We start from the raw sequence: 16,989 nt of genomic DNA on the forward strand, positions 1-16,989 counted from the left end.
GCAGACAATCAGAATTCTTTTTTTCTCAAAGCTTGCATTTACCAGAGATGGACTCTGTGGTCTATGGAATGAAATGGTCAAAGATGGAGAAATCGTATACACTGGAATAGAAATTACCCAAAGTGGTGAAGCATCGCCACGAAAAGGTAAATTTTCTTATATTAAATATGGGCAAGTCAAAGCTTAAGGGTCACATACGGCCTTTGAATCTCTTTTTGTGGCCCTTGAATATTCCTCTTACCAGACTAATAATAAAAAATAACTTCAGTTTATATTCATTGTAAAGTGAGAGATACACAATATTTTAAGTAAGACCTAAAATAAACATAGTCCTGTAACAAATCTTCCCTTCTCAAAGCCAAGATTTAAAAAGAAAAAAAAGTTCTGAACTTGCACATATGTGACAGACCTGCCTGCTTTGCATGGTGATTCTGCTCACTAGGGCTGTTGGATTCCCCCAAATGTAAAGTGTAGGTATTAGCACCAGTCCCAAGAGGTTGCTCACACATCTGCAAGTATGATATGGATAATGTTTTTGTTTATTAATGAAGCTATTTCCCGGTTTATATCATTGCTTTTGAAATAAGCATAAGGGATTTATCAGAATATAATAATGTGAAGTCTGCTTAAAAATATGGGATAGGAAAGAATATTAAAGAATAGTATTTGGGCAATAGTTAATATACAACACTATTTTTTTAAAAAAAAAAAACTAGAGCCCTGGTTCAATCAATCTGACTCAGCATTTGATTAAATGAATTATGAATTCAGCATTTTGTATTCAGTGCTAGATTTGAATAGAACACAAAGCTTTTTGTACATAATTGAATGAGAAATTTTCTTAATTTCAGTCACATAATAAAGGGTAGTGAAGAGGACTTATGTTGAAGCTATTTTAAACAATTCTGAATCAGAGAGCCCTTACTATTCTCTACTCACGTTGCTTATAAAAAATAGTCACAATCTAATTTTACAAAACAGTACTTGTCACAGTTTTTCTGAACTGTTCTCTCTAAAATTTCAGATTGGGCAACCACAAAAATAATTTAAGAAATTTGACTTTCCATAATTATATGTAGACTTTGGCATTGTAATATAACCCCAAAATGTTAACTATTTCAGTTATGATATGTTAATACAGTATCTTGCTGCTCAGTTTAGAGATGAGAAAATAACTCTAAGCAACTCTTGACTAAAATGTGCAAAGAAATAAATACTGTAAAATATAAAAATTAAATAAACGGGGAAAAGATAGGTTTAATAAAGTTTTAATGATAGAAGTTCCAGTTTGTGTGTGAAATAAACAATGATTTTCAGAACATGGTTAACAACGCAATACAGATTTTTAAGTAGAATAGTAATGGAATGGTTAAGTGAAAGAGAAGATAGTAGCACCTGCAACAGTTAACGTTTCTTCTTCTTCCTTTCCTGACTTCCCCATGCAAGGTGGATAGTAGAGTGAATACGAGTACACAGAATAAGCTTTTGAATGCTTTGACTGACACAGTCTTAGATGCGAAAGTAATTGCTTTAAAAAAAGATTTTTGTATTTGTGCTTTCTAAAATCCTATAGAGGAAAGCACTGAAGGCCAGACTGGATCAAAGAAAGAAGATCAGAATGAGAAAGAGAGGAAAGATGAGGATGATACACTACTACCTACTTATAGAGCTAAATCAATTGTTGAAAGTTGGATTTGGGGAAAACAGCCAGGTAATATCTTTAAAAAATGGAACTTAAATAAGACAACTCCTCCTTTCCTTTTATTGAAGATGTTCTGTTAATTTAAGTAGTCAATTTAATATGCATTTTGTTTTAAATAATATAGTAAATACTACAATCATATAAATTGTTAAATACTTTCCAGGAAATGAATTCTGGCAGAACATTAGCAGAATGAATACAGAATCTTGGCTATGACAGGAAAAGTGGTTTCTGATTTTAAAGCAGTATTTCTTCTTTCTTTATTTTGTGGTATCTACTGGCTTTCAATAATTTTCTGTGGCCATTGTATAGAAAGACCTTGCTAACAAAATTGGTTACTCATTTGGGAACTGACTATTTTATTTTCATGATGAATCTGTACAAGCAGAAAAGTGACTCTTTTGTTTCTTTTGTTTCTGCTGCTGTTACATATTAAACTAGGAATTCACTCAAATGACCAAACTAGTTCCACAGAAACATTGTGAGCTATATCTTGTAGCCATGAAAGTATCAAATGCTAAGATGATAGCTTGACAGCCACTTGTATAAAAAAAGTGTTAACAAAGGTAGTCTTCAGGTTACAATGGCAATTCAGATGGAGCTTCCACCACTAAGCAATGCAGTCATAAAGCATGATGCATTGTGACAGCATTGCTTAGCGACAAGAATCATAGTAGTCCTGTCATAACACCCAGACTGTGCAGTTTATTAAGTGGGAAAAGGTGGGAGTCCCAGGTGAGCAGGCCAGTGGATGCATGGCTGCTGTGGAGTGCTGCTGCAGACAGACAGTTTGACATGCAGAAGTCACCGGACTAGGTGGTTGGGGTGCTGTGGGTAGGTTCTCCAAAATGCAGGCTGGTAAAAAAGTGGCAGGAATGATTTCTGACTTCCTGGTAGCTTCCCCATTGATTTTATTTGTGGAAAGCCAACAGGGAATGTCGGAAATCACAATCATATGATTGCATCTTGCTTTGACATCATAATCAAAGTAGGCACCAAGTGCCTGGTTTGCAATCCCATGATTGTGAAAGATATAACTTTACAGACTGTCGTAAATCCCCCTTGTTCATCACCATCATAACTTTAAATAGATGGTGAATTAGTGGTCATAATTCATGGACTATCTGTATTTATTATAGCTTAAAAAGACTGTTATGTTTTCTTTAAACGATAGCCTACCTTGAATAGATTAATTAAATGAAAGATATTTAAATTAGTGTGGTCCCATACCTTTACCTATTTGTATTCTGTTATTACTCTTGGTTAAAACAATATAAAAATTGGCTGTGTGTCTTTTGGCCCAGGGTACCTCACAGGGTTGTCGTGTAAAAATGGACTTGGATTGAAGATAAATATCCATGTATTTAGTGGGAGAGAATTCAGGAAGGGAAGGTGTGATATCTGTGTATAAGCATGCATTTGCATATCCCTGGAGTTGTTGAAAAGAACTAACTTGCAGTCTGAGAATCTCAAATAGTATTTTGCAACATTTTCTCTTCATAGTGACCTTTGTAAATTTATAAAATATTACCTACACAGCATATGGAGAATCAATACAAATAAAAAATAGTCTGTTCTTAGTAAGTTTAAGCAATATAGGTCTCCTGCAGATACCTAAGAGGCAATACTATACAAAAAAGTGGCTTGCAAATGGCCATGTGCTTCACTATATTACGTTTATTTACTACTCAAAAGCCTGCCAGGGTTACTGCCATAAGCCAGCATGGTAGGTTCTGTTATGTGGTTAAATTTTACTGGCTGTTTTGAAACATCCCCTTTAGTAGCCTTACATCAGTGTTCATGTTTACTAAATCAAATTCAACAAAAATTTTACATACCTCCAGTTTAGTATATGTAGACCTCAACTTACAACCATTTGTTCAGCAACTGTGTAAAGTTACAAAGGGACTGAATGAATGGTGGTTAGGGCCGGTCCTCAGAAATCTGACCAACCCACACTCTTATGGTCATGTGCTTGGCAACCATTTTGCAGTTAATGATCGATTGTAGCGCTCCATAATGATATGATTGCGATTTGCGATTTTCCCTGCCAGCTTTCCTAGAAAGTCAATGGGGAAGCCAGCAGGAAAAGTCATGTTGCTTGGGTAAGTCTCCCTTACTCGTGCACACTCCCCCAGCCTCCTTGCTCTTGTGTTGTGTCATTTGTGCACACTTGTGCAGCCTTCCCCTCCCTCATAGTTTTGTGCACTTTTGCTCACCCTCTCTGAATCTTACTGCAACTCCTTCACACACTCTCATCCACTCTCCCTAAGCCTCTCTGCACCTCTTTGCACTCTCTCCCATCTGACAGCAGTCACTTACCTGCCTGCCAGTCTGCTTGCAAGTTGCCAGGAACTTGCAACTTCCTGCCAATCTCTCCACTGATTTGGTTATGGGAAGCTGGCAAGAAGTTGCTTCACCTAATGACTGTATGATTCGATTAGCATGGCAATTCGGACTGTAGGGATTGCCCTAGCTAAACCATGTACTTGCACTTTACAACAGCATTACTTAGTGATAGAAATTACAGTCCAATTACTGTTGTAAATTGAAGATTACATGTTGCTATTTATATATCTTGTCTCTTCATTAAGTGAAGTCATTAATAGGTGTCTTGTATCAAATCTGATAGGATTACAACAGATGCAGTGCAGATACAGTTGAATCCTATTGAATCTGAAGCTTTTCTTTGTAGGAGGAGAGCTATACTAGTTTGTGGTAGTCCAAAAAACTGGAGAAGTTTGTATCTTTTCAGACTGACAAATGTTATTAAAAGACATAAGCTTTCATGAGCTACAACTCACATCATCTGATGCAGATGTAGACTGATGTAGGATTTAAACTGGGATGAGGTAAGTAAGGTAGAAAACCTGAGCAATTGTTATTTGATCTGCAAAAGGTTTAGCAAAATTTGGTTAATTGTTGAATTGTTAAAATATATTTAAGACAACTAAGGGTTTTTTTTATAGTTGACTACTAACATTACATAGTAACTTTCAGAATCTGAAATGAATTAATGATTAGTACAAAAACAGGAGAATGTCTTCTTTCTAAAACAGAAACTAAATACATTCAATAATAACTCTAATCAGAAACCTTCCCAAAATACTCATTTACACTCATCCCCGTTATATTTTTCTTATATTTTAACTATGAACATTCTATAATTCAAAGCTATATTTAATTTTGAATAGTTTTATACATTTTGCTAAGTGCATTGCTGTTATGTTTGTTATAGATGTGAACGAACTGAAAGAATGCCTTTATATATTAGTAAAGGAGCAGCAGGTTCTAGCCAAGAAGACCGCCACCACAACTCTCTCTGCTCTCAGGTTAAAACAGAGGCTTGCTATATTAGAACGCTATTTTATCGCGTTAAATAGGAGTATTCTTCTTGAGAATGTCAAGATTAAGCGGAAAAGCAGCAATATCCCATTGCCCATGGTGGATAAGAAAAGGTAAAAGCTTGATGAAAGAAATCCAGTCTATTTTCCTCCACATATTCCAGTTCTGTCGTATAATAATATCATTAGGATTTTGGTTCTGTGTATAAGGAATTACAGGTGGTGCTCGACTTACGAGCACAATTGAGCCCAAAATTTCTGTTGTTGAGCGAGACATTTGTTAGATGAATTTTGCCCCATTTGATGACCTTTTTTGCCACAGTTGTTAAGTGAATCACTGCAGTTGTTAGTAACCTTGTTGTTAAGTGAATCTGGCTTCCCCATTGACTTTGCTTGTCAGAAGGTCATAAAAGGTATCATATGATCTCGGGATGCTGCAACCGTCATAAATATGAGTCAGTTGCCAAGTGTCTGAATTTTGATGATGTGACCAGGGGAATGCTGCAATGGTCATAAGTGTGAAAAATGGTCATAAGTCACTTTTTTCAGTGCTGTTGAAATTTGAATGGTCACTAAATGAACTGTTGTAAGTCGACTACCTATAGCAATTTTGTTTTGCATGGAAGATGAATTCTTATAAAGCTTAGGTCAGAACGATAGTCCACTGTTTCTGACTGTGTACCAGAAACACATATTTATTGTTTATACGTTTTGAGGCAATTGGGTTTGAATCCTGGTTTTAAGATTTTTTGGGGGGAAAGTTTGCATAGGATTTAAGCAGGAGATCATTCCTCAATTTCTCTCTTGTAGTCCTAGATCTGTAAGCAAAGGTGTTGAAGGTCTTGCTCGAGTAGGATCCAGAGCGGCTCTTTCATTTGCCTTCGCATTCCTACGGCGGGCATGGAGATCAGGTATAAGTTATAGGCCAGTGATGGCGAACCTTTTAGAGACCGAGTGTCCAAACTTCAACCCAAAACCCACTTATGTATCACCGGGTGCCTGGTGGGTGTGGCCTGCCGGGTGGGCATGGCTACAGTGGTAATGGCAGACGGGTGTGCGTGGCCAACTCGATGTTGCTTCTGGGGAGGGACACCTGTGGGGGCCGGGCAGGGTTGGGGGAGATCCAGGGGGTCTCTGGCGGGTGGAGCGGTGGGCCGGAGGCTGGTCCTGCGGGGTGAGGCGAGGCAGGGCAGGGGTGCCATTGTCGCAGGGCGAGGCAGGGGGCTGGCACCATCAGTCCCCGCACACAGAGGCCAGCAAGCGCATGGGTGCTGGGATGCATCCGGCCACGTGGGACCTTGGTGATTTAGCAGGCGGCTGGTTGAAGAGGACAGTTGCCATCTCCGGGGCATGGCACGGGTGCCCATAGAGAGGGCTCTGAGTGCCGCCTCTGGCACGCGTGCCATAGGTTCGCCACCACTGTTATAGGCTGAGTATTGAATAACTGCCCTAAATTTGCAGATAGTTTTGGTGAAAAAAACCCAAACACTTCAACTGTCCCTGTTTTCACATGCTGTGAAATATCTACCACAGCTAAAACACATTGCATTTGTAGGTGAGGATGCAGATCTTTGCAGTGAATTATTACAAGAATCTCTAGATGCTCTGCGAGCCCTATCAGAAGCATCCCTGTTTGATGAAGGAACAGTATCCTCTGTATGGTTGGAAGTTGTGGAGAGAGCAACAAAATTTCTAAGGTCTGTTGTAACTGGGTAAGTTTTCAAAATACTGTTTGGTCCATGTTTTAATACAAATAGTATTACTGAAACATGATTTTGAGTGTGACATCATTTTTCTTCTATCTTCCTTCCTTTTTGTTGGAATAAGTTGGAGTAGGCAACTTATTGTTTTTCATATAGGTTGAAGAGTCTAATAAAATCATCCTTCCTAGCCAGTAAGGCGTTTGATAAATATTGGAATTATAATCTAGAACATTTAAAACAGCCTCACAATTTGTAAAGGGGAAAAGGTCACATTGATAAATTAAAAATAATTATGGGCTGCAAAGGAACATGTTCCTCAATCAGCTGTTTGATGATTAGTGAAGTGGTAGCAGTGCTAGAGCTGGCTGTGAGGCATTGGACATGCTTGGCAATGTACTTTTCAGAATGGTGAATTTGTTCACTTTTTAAAGGCGTGCAGCCCTGATTTAAAGAGTAATAGACTTGCTGCTCTAAACCAGGGGTCCCAAACCCAGTCCATGGACTGGCACCAGGCCGTGGCATGCCTGAAACCGGTCCACGCAAACAAGCAAAACCCCATCTGCGGGATGCAGGCAGTACATGAAACCATGCCCCCTCTGGTTGGCAGAAAAACCTCTCTCCATGAAACTGGTCCCTGGTGCTCAAAAGGTTGGGGACCTCTGCTCTAAACAACCTGGAATTAAATAGTTGGATATCATTTTACTGCTTTAAAAATAGCAACATAAGGAATATGAACTCTGACTTATATTTCTTTTTGTTTTGTTTACATTTATGTCATTGCAAATCTATATATGTCTTTTGTAAATTTACATTAAATGAGGGTCAGCATAATAGCAGTGTTGTATTATGGTTGTTTATAAAGAAATTGAAAAAGTAGAATTAATAGTATGACTAAGTGGTGTTTAGATATTTAGGGAAAACATTGGATAATAGGATAGTGAGGGACTAAGTTCTGTACTGTATATATCTGGGTGTGTTTGTAAATAAATATATTTCTGCTTTTAAATTAGAGACATCCATGGAGCTCCAGGTTTAAAAGGCTCAGGAAGCATTCCACTGCAAGACCAGCACTTAGCACTTGCTATATTACTGGAATTGGCTGTTCAGAGAGGCACACTGAGGTAAACCCTTTAAGAGATCTTTCATTGCAGAATCCAGCATCATTTGAACATTATAGTTTCTGGAACATTTGTATGGGGAAGGAAAGGAAGTTCTTGAAAAAAAATGAAAGAAATAGAAGTGACAAGTTTTATTCCTCCATGCCTTCAATTTAGTGTCAGTTCTTTTTTCAGCCAAGTGTTGTCTGCTGTGATACTATTGCTTCAACTCTGGGATAGTGGTACAAGAGAAACAGATAATGAACGCTCAGCACAGGGAACCAGTGCCCCACTCCTTCCTTTGTTGCAGAGATTTCAGAATATAATTTGTAACAAAGAGATGAACAATACAGAAGAAGAAATTCAGGTTTGTACTTCAGTGCTTCTATTTAGACTACAAGCATGCTTTTGTACATTCATGAAACAATATTTATTTATTTATAAAAATATAGAACTGGCTTCTCGCTAGTGACCTCATAAATATAAAAATACAATAATACATTTTGAAAAAAAAACATATATTATCACATAGTCAAAATCCCATACATGCCAGATTAAATTAACAACCTGGTTCTATGGAGAAAGTCAAATTTTCTGGAAGACTAACATCTGGATCATAACGGGGATTTGTTCCATGGGCAAGTACCATGACTGAGAAGTATAATTATTTTGCTGATATTAATAATCATACTTGGAATTGATAGCTGTGGAACCTATTTTAAATTGCATTTTATGTATATCTGAATTCCCTGAATTATTTTTAAATTCTGAATGCAATAGAAACAAAATAGAGAGAAATGAAAGTTGAAATAATTCTATAATTATCGCTGTAATAGGAAAACTGGCATTATTGTGTAACTACTGTTAGTTCTGATGTTCAGTTCTGTGTACTAAATACATGATCTGCCAAATAAGTAAGTTGTCAATGGATATTTCTGTTAAAATATTGTATAAATCTTGTTAATTACAAGTGGATCTGTCACAGAATCTATAATTTCCTAGCTAATGTATCTTGTTAAAACTGTTTAGCTCTTTAGTATGCAGATTTAAACAGGTATTGCTTAAGATAATGGATTTAAATGTATTTATTTTAGATGTTGGCGTATTCACTAAGTCCAAATGAAAACTTCCTAAGATACCTAATACTGCCACTGGACAATGAGCTAGCAATTGACTTAAGGCAAACAGCGGTTGTGGTTATGGCTCACCTGGATCGCCTAGCCACTCCCTGCATGCCCCCACAGTGCAGCTCTCCGACATCTCATAAGGTAATGTACAGCAAATTAGATAAATGAAACTGGGGATATGCTAAAGCTTATGTAAGAGAATTTATCTGTAATGGATTTTTAAACTTTGCCCTGCTGCCTCTGTGCCATGCCATAAATTGCCTTTTATGTACATCTCAGTTTCAAGAGCAGTTAATCATGCTGTCTTGTGGATTCTCTGAATTCCTGTTTGATGTGGGTTAGGATGCTTTGACTTTTGGTAGATTTTGTAATTGCTAGATTATAGAAGAACTGTCTGGTCTTTTAGATCTTTCTCATAAAGATTAAATCAAATTAACAAAATCCAGATACTGTCACTTATTCAAGTTTATCTAACTATCTTTCTGAAGTCTGTTTAGTTGCAAATCTCAACCTAAGTAGTAACATGGTTGAGATTGAATCATTTATGCAAGATATTAATTATTCTAATTTAAGATCAATTGTTGGTATTTTCTCAAATGATGAATTTTCTTCTAGGCTTCTTTGCAGGAGTTTATAGCATGGGGATTAATAGGATGGAAATACTACTCTAATGTCAGTGGTCCAATTCAGTGTGAAGGACTTGCCAGTCTTGGAGTTATACAGATTGCTTGTGCCGAGAAGCGTTTTCTGATCTTGTCCAAAAATGGGCGTGTTTATACACAAGTCTACAATAATGACACATTGGTAGGTGGCTTTTATTTACTTTCTATCTTCCTTTCACAACAAAAGACAACATTCTTACTGTACAAATTTGAAGCTTGTAAGTGAGAAATTGCCCATTTTTCTCAGCTTTAAAATTTACTAGACAACCTGTAACGCATTGGACCTTACTTTTAGAGATACTTCTTTTCTAAAGAGAGAAACAGAATGAGCATGGGGGTGGGGTAGAAAAGCAGTGGAAATGGGGGCAACTTCCAGTTTCCTACTGACTTCCCCATTGATTTTGCTTATGGGAAACTGGTAGGGAGTGTCAGAAATCGCTTCTTCTCCTCCTTGATTGACCCATGGAACTGCCTGTCACTTTGCTGAGGGGTTGGGGAAAAAAAGGGAACTGTGGACTATGAGGAAAACTGCACTTCCACTCCCCATCCTATCATGTCCTGAAGGGTCCTCTCCCTTCAGGGAGGAACAGGGCTCATGTGTTGAGTTCTGGTGCTCCCCAGCCAGCCCTATCTTGCCAGCAGGTGTCCATGTTGCTCCCTTGTCCTTCCTTCACTCCCCACAGTGGTTAAGAGATTTTAAATTTCAGCCTCAGTTCCAAATCAGCCAATCACAGGTTATCTGACAGATCTTGCCAGCAGCCAGTTGCGTGCAGAAAGCAAAGGGAGGCAGAAATAAGGTGGAGATACAACCTCCCATCTTCCCTTGTACCATGCAACCTATAGTTTCTGGGAAGTATAGTCGGAAGGCACAGTGGTGCTGAAGCAGCCACAGCTTTCCAAATTTCGTTCCCTTGTGAGTGATGGGTCCTGGCATTCTATAAATTAGCCCATTTGAATTATTTGGGTTCAGTAACTGTTTCCGCCTCTCTCTGGCCCTTGCACTCAATTGGTTGGCTTTAATTTCACCCAATTGCAGGTTACAAACAAACATACATGAGAATTTCAGTAATATATGGATATCTGTACACAGATCTTTTTACTGTTTCAGTTCATGTGTTAATGGACTAGGTCTTCTACAATAATTCAAGCAAACTCAAGTTAATTTAAAGCAATCCCTTTTTTTTTAAAAAAAAGGTGTTTCAGTTCTGCTTTAGAATGTTGAAAAGATTAGACCCTGAAATGAGAGATGACCTCACCCAGTGGTTTTGTTTACTATATGTTGAAGAAAAAAATGAAACTGGAAAAAAGTCCTTGTTTTAATGCCTTTGTATCATATAAATCAGGATATGTGATTATTTTTCCATGTTGAATATAGTTTCAATCTTAGACTAATTACTTAAATATGCTTAGTTTGAGTGAAAAACATTGTTATTGAATTAGTTATTGAAAATTTTTAAGAATATTCTATAATTTCTTTCTGTAAGGGTTCTTTCTTACTTTACTTTTTCTGCTGTTCTGCAACACACAGTTTCTATTTGTGTGTGTTTATTTCTAGGCACCACAACTTGTACAGAGTCTTGCTTCTAGAAATATTGTTAAAATTGCAGCACATTCAGATGGACACCACTATCTGGCTTTGGCTGCAACTGGAGAAGTTTTCTCTTGGGGTTGTGGCGATGGTGGACGACTGGGCCATGGAGATACTGTGTATGTATTTTAGATAGCTTGGGATAAGAGGCTTGAATGTAAAATGTTTTCTTCCCATTTGTATTTATTGATATTAGAACCAGTAAAATAATTACTGGAAACAAGGATTATTAGGTTAAAAAATAAGCTGAAATTATCTGCTACAAATTGGCATGATATGTAGCTGACATTAGACATAATTGTGTGTGCCTTTAATAGAAACCTGGTAAAGCTTGGGCCCATTGCTGCTCTTGCTTTTTAGAGTGTGGCTTATCATAGACAGACAGACAGACAGACAGACAGACAGACAGACACACACACAGACACACACACACACACACACACACACACACATGCACACATACATACACTCTGGAAGGAAGGGAGGGAGGGAGGGAGGATATTATTTGTGGACGGAAATTACATTTCCACACTTGTTTTCATTGGTTTCAACTGGAATTGACAAACCTGGCAAGTAAGTGAAGCTAGCAGTGTCCATGATTTTGTCTGGATTTGTATTTTTTTTTGAGGTCAATCTTTCTTTTTAAAGTAATTGTTTTATATTCAGGATTGTCTTCTCCAGGTTAATATAATTTGTTCCTGTTTCAATAGTAAATACAATGTTAACCCTGATTGGTGGGGAGTTTTCTGTTTCTGTTTTTATTTTTATTTTTAGCATACTAAATTAGCAATTGCATTTCTGCTTTGTAATTCTGATGGACATTGATCTGTATTAGGGTCAGGTGAGGCAAAATCTTGAAAGGCAGTAAGCCTTGTGTGATTATATGTGTCAGTATAAGAAGAGATGATTCTTCAAAGTTCCCAGCATAATATATAAAACATTGGAGCATGTGTTATATTAAGAATATTAATTTATAGAGAATATTAACATATTTTGGGGTACTCAACTTCAATAATTTTGATTATATTTAAGACAGCAACATTTGCAGCTACCCATTTTGCTATAAATTTCTGCAATGAGACAGTTGAATAGTATGGGAAATCTCTCTTACATAGCAGTGAAACTTTGATAAATATAGCAACATAGATTTGGAAGGGCCCATTTAGACAATTGGGCAACTTCTTGCTCAATGCAAGAATGCAAACCAGTGTGTATTTTACAAGTATCTATGTGGCTATTGGTTGAAACTATCCAATGCTAGGAAGCCAACATTTTCTTTCAATAGCTTGTTTTTCTAATAATACACTGCATTAGTACATGATGTCTGTTTTGATTTGTTTGTAGTTATTACCGTGTATATGGAGTCTATTGCCTTTTTATAATATGTGTTCTGTTAATTCTCATAGTTGTGCTTTCCTGTCCCACTCCCTTCTTCCAGGCCTTTAGAAGAACCAAAGATGATTTCTGCTCTCTCTGGGAAGCCAGCTGGAAAACATGTTGTACATATTGCATGTGGAGGCACCTACAGTGCTGCAATAACAGCTGATGGAGAATTGTACACATGGGGCCGAGGAAACTATGGCAGACTGGGTCATGGTATGATTCTAATATTTCTTTAAAGCAGGAGGTGGCAGCCTTTTTGGTTTATTGGGTTACCATAATGCTATGTGGGAATGTTCTTGGGTGACAGGAGGAAAAGCCATAGACTTAGACAACCATCATTCAAAAGATATCTCAAAAGCAGAACGGGCATGATAAGTGCCTCAGAAGGAACTCTGTAGGTTTTCTGGAAAGTAAAAGTAAAGGAGGGGAAAAATACTTTCACACTTGCAAGATTTTGTTGAGATAATTTCACAATAAAGGTAATATTAGTACTGTGGTTTGTGCTTCTTGTCTGGACTACTTCTGTCAGGTCCCCATAGATACTTATTGGGACACTGCCATTCTGGTGGGACAGGGGCTCTCGGGGTTTTTCTGTGATGTATCCATTTTACTTTGTTCCTCTTTTGCTTTAATATATATCTATGGACTGGGCAGTTGGGAGGGGTTTGAACCTAGCACAGTGATGGCGAACCTTTTAGAGACCGAGTGCCCAAACTACAACCCAAAACCCATTTATTTATTGCTGGGTGCCGGGTGGGCATGGCCGACTGGGCGGGCATGGCCGAGGTGGTCACAGCCGACTGGGTGGGCGTGGCTGCAGTGGGTGTGGCCATCTCTATGATGCTCATGGGGAGGGACGCTTATGGGGGCCAGGCAGGGTTGGGGGAGATCTAGGGGATCTCTGGTAGGTGGAGCGGTGGGCCAGAGGCTCGTCCTGTGGGGTGAGGTGAGGTGAGGCAGGGTGGGTGTGCCAATTGTTGCGGATCAAGGCAAGGCGAGGCAGGGGCCAGAGCAGCTGATGCCTGACACCATCTTCCCCCCCACAGGCCAGTGAGCGCATGGGGGTCGACGGTGTCCGTCAGCAGCCACAGCCTGCTGGCTGTCCTGCATCATGGCAGCCCCATCGGCATGGGCGGAGATAGCCCCGGGACGGCCGGAAAGGAGCCCTCACCTGGTGCGGGCCCTGTCTACACGGTGGCTCTAACGGGGGTAGTCGCTGCTGCTCCTGCTGCTCCGAGCCCCTTGACTGCCCAACCACTGCGTGCGCCTCCAGGACGTGCGTGTGGGATGATGTGGGGTGGCAGTGGGGAGGGGTGGGCATGCGCCACAGCTCACCTTCCCCTGCCACTGCCTCCACCAGTGCGAGGATGGGCGGCACAGCTTCACTTCCAGATCTGCTGCCGGCCGGGATTGGCGATGCAGGGATCACTGTTGCTGCCTCCTGCTTCCCTGTGTGGTTGGCGGTCAAGGGGCTTGGAGCAGCAGGAGGAGCAGCCACTGCTGCTCCCTTCAGAGCTATCTTGTAGACAGGGCCCGAACCAGGTGTGGACTTGTTTCCGGCTGTCCCGGGGCCGTCTCTGCCCACGCCGATGGGGCTGCACTGTGGAAGGGAGATGGCGGTTCTGATTCCCCCTGTTGGCCGCCCCCCTGCCCGGTGCCCCTTCTATGCAATCCTATGTGACTGCAATGTGGATGAGAGGCTCGGCAGGCGGGGAGGGGTGGCTTTCGTCTGCGGAGGCATCCTGGCTCTCTATGGACTGGGAAGTTGGGAGGTGTTTGAACAATGGGTTTTAACCTAGTGTTTTTGTGCGGGAACTTTAGATCCTGCCTGTTTTCTCTGTAATCACTATCTCTCAATAAAATATCCTTTTGAAATGCTGCCTGCTTCAAGAGTTTGACTTTCTTGAGGGAATAGTTGTGGCTAGACCTTACAACTTCAAAGGAGTGAACAGTTCCCCTTTTTTGCCTCTTCTGTCGTTCTGTCTGGTGCAGCTGCAGATAGTGTGACAAATAGCACTGTGACAGGTGAAGGCATTTTTTCATTTTTTTGATGGGTGGATTTAACAAGTGGAATAGGTACATACTTAGACATTAGCAATTTATTTCCCTCCTCCCCCCCATCACAGCACTGAAAATGAATAGTTTTGCTGTCAAATACAAATTTTGTGATGGAACTGTTAAAGTGGCCTCTGGGATCTGCACATAGGCCAGCGCCTCTTTAATGAGTGAGCAAGATTGTCGATGCTGGGGGCTGCACTTAATGTGTTTGGAGACAAGGATAGCTGTGAGTGTCACCATGAAGCAAAATAAATCTGTTTATTGTGAAATGGATTTTTTTTAATGAATTAGAATTATTTTAAAGCTTGCACCACTGTCTTCTCTGTTTCATTGCTTAAAAGAGAAATCCCTACACTGATTCAAGCCATTACAATCAGAGAGGCCCTGGTGACCAGAATCTTGAGGTTACAAGATTAAGTCTCTCACTTTTTTTTATTTGGAAGGCTCCAGTGAAGACCAGACAATCCCAGTTTTGGTTACTGGCCTGAAAGGATTAAAAGTGATTGATGTAGCCTGTGGGAGTAGTGATGCCCAGACTCTTGCTGTAACAGAAAATGGTGAGTAGCACAATCTGCAACATTATTGATATCATGAGACTGGGAAACTATCTTTTTGTCTTTCCTACTTTTGACTAGTTTTATGTGTTGGATTGAATGCTGTGTTTATCTGCTGTAAAACAGTTTTATTCTTATTAAAATACTTATAGATTTCTTTTTGTCAAAGGTGCTTTGGGTACTATAGGAATTTAATAGTAAAAAAAAAGAATAACAAGTATTAATATAATAGCAACTCCCTAAGAATAAAATCCTGATTTAACCCTTAAAAATTAGCAAATGATTTCAATAGAAATGTACTTTTTTTTCTTAGAAGTATAGCAATGGACTGATGTAGCTTTCAAAATGGAAGGGGGAGATTAGGACTTCCAGTTCCGGTACACGGCGACGCTGGTCGTGTCTGGGGACTCGTCTCCAGCCCGGCCGGGTTTTCTGCATCGGTAGACCCCTTAGTGGGTCGAAAGTCGCCCTGGAGGGGTGACCACTGAGAAGGAGGCTTGCTGGTAACTGCGGGAGAGCGGCAGCTTCTCCCGTGGCTCCAGCTATTTCCTTAGGGCCGACGGAGCAACGATCATCCTGCAAGATGGCCGATTACTCTGCTGCACCAGCTGAAGTCACAATTACACCTAAGCGTATCAGACCCACCGCGGAGGATCCGGGTGAGACTCTCTTTGCCCCTCTCTTTTCCCTATTTGGCTTTTTTTACTGCCTGTAAAAACTTGGTTGGAATTACTTCCCCGTTTGGAAAAAGCAGCTTCTGTATGTGTGGGAAGAAAGACACTGAGAACAAAAAAAATCTTTTTAAAAAAAAAAAGACTACATTTTATTTTCATTCATTTTGGGATACAGGAAAAAACACTTTTTCGAATTGTATTAGTAGTTTATATTGGAAGATTATTTCTTTCTCCACTTTTTCCATTAAAAGATAGAAAAAAGGGAAAAAAAGGGTGTCTGGAAAAGATTTTTTATTTACTGAGGACATTTACTGGTGAAAAGTTAATATTGCAACTGCGATCATTCTTTGGAGAGAAGGACCTGACCTTCAAACTATTCCTGGAAAAGATAAGCTGATGCAGCTGTGGGAACTGAGAGGGTGGACACTGCTTAATTACAGCCTTCACTAAAAAGAATAAAGAATCTTCTTTAATCACTTTTAAAATGGAGAAATGTTACTCTCACTTAAATTGCAAGCTTATATTGGAAAAGATTTATGAGGTTACTGAAGAAATATGTGCTATAAGGAAAGGGATTACTACAGAACGAAGAGTCAACTCTACCCCAAACTCTCAAACTGACTTTCAGATTACATCTGTTTATTCTACAAACCAAAACATACCAGAAGAGGAACTAAAGGAGATTAAAGAGGAATTTGCCACAATGAAAGAGATTACCACAAAACTAAGAACCAGTAATTCTTCTTTAAATCTTAAAATTGACTTTCAGACTACACCTGATATTCTACAAACCAAAATATACTAAAAGATGACTTCATTGAGGATACAGAGGAACTTATTTCACCTTGCAAGCATTTTATCTATATTTTTGAGGATCAGAAAAAGCAAAGACTGAGATTTGAACCTTTAAAGCAGCAAGGCTTCAAGAATAAGAGAAATAGAGGTTCAATGCAGAGGACAGGAGGCTTACTACTGCCTCAAATGGCATCGCAAGCAACAAAGGGAGACCTATCGGCTGAAAGGGAAGCGTTGTTGTGGAAACCTGCTTGGCAGAAAAAGAAGCCTAGAATAAGACTGAAAAGAGAAATTTAAAACTA

General features: G+C 39.4%; 1 protein-coding gene across 1 annotated transcript in view; it reads left to right on the top strand.

The window, feature by feature from the left end:
- LOC107284258 (E3 ubiquitin-protein ligase HERC2) overlaps positions 1 to 16,989 on the top strand; it is a 124,863-nt gene that overhangs the window by 15,249 nt on the left and 92,625 nt on the right. Inside the window, exons 3-13 of the mRNA XM_015812289.2 lie at positions 1,574 to 1,711; positions 4,941 to 5,160; positions 5,857 to 5,957; positions 6,602 to 6,758; positions 7,760 to 7,870; positions 8,042 to 8,213; positions 8,941 to 9,114; positions 9,589 to 9,777; positions 11,191 to 11,342; positions 12,662 to 12,819; positions 15,108 to 15,221. Of these exons, the coding sequence (XP_015667775.1) occupies positions 1,574 to 1,711; positions 4,941 to 5,160; positions 5,857 to 5,957; positions 6,602 to 6,758; positions 7,760 to 7,870; positions 8,042 to 8,213; positions 8,941 to 9,114; positions 9,589 to 9,777; positions 11,191 to 11,342; positions 12,662 to 12,819; positions 15,108 to 15,221 (1,686 nt within the window). The remainder of the gene's footprint in view (positions 1 to 1,573; positions 1,712 to 4,940; positions 5,161 to 5,856; positions 5,958 to 6,601; positions 6,759 to 7,759; positions 7,871 to 8,041; positions 8,214 to 8,940; positions 9,115 to 9,588; positions 9,778 to 11,190; positions 11,343 to 12,661; positions 12,820 to 15,107; positions 15,222 to 16,989) is intronic.

The sequence above is a fragment of the Protobothrops mucrosquamatus genome, unplaced genomic scaffold (assembly GCF_001527695.2).
Source record: "Protobothrops mucrosquamatus isolate PMUCROS unplaced genomic scaffold, P.Mucros_1.0 scaffold77, whole genome shotgun sequence".
Classification (NCBI taxonomy): Eukaryota; Metazoa; Chordata; class Lepidosauria; order Squamata; family Viperidae; genus Protobothrops; species Protobothrops mucrosquamatus.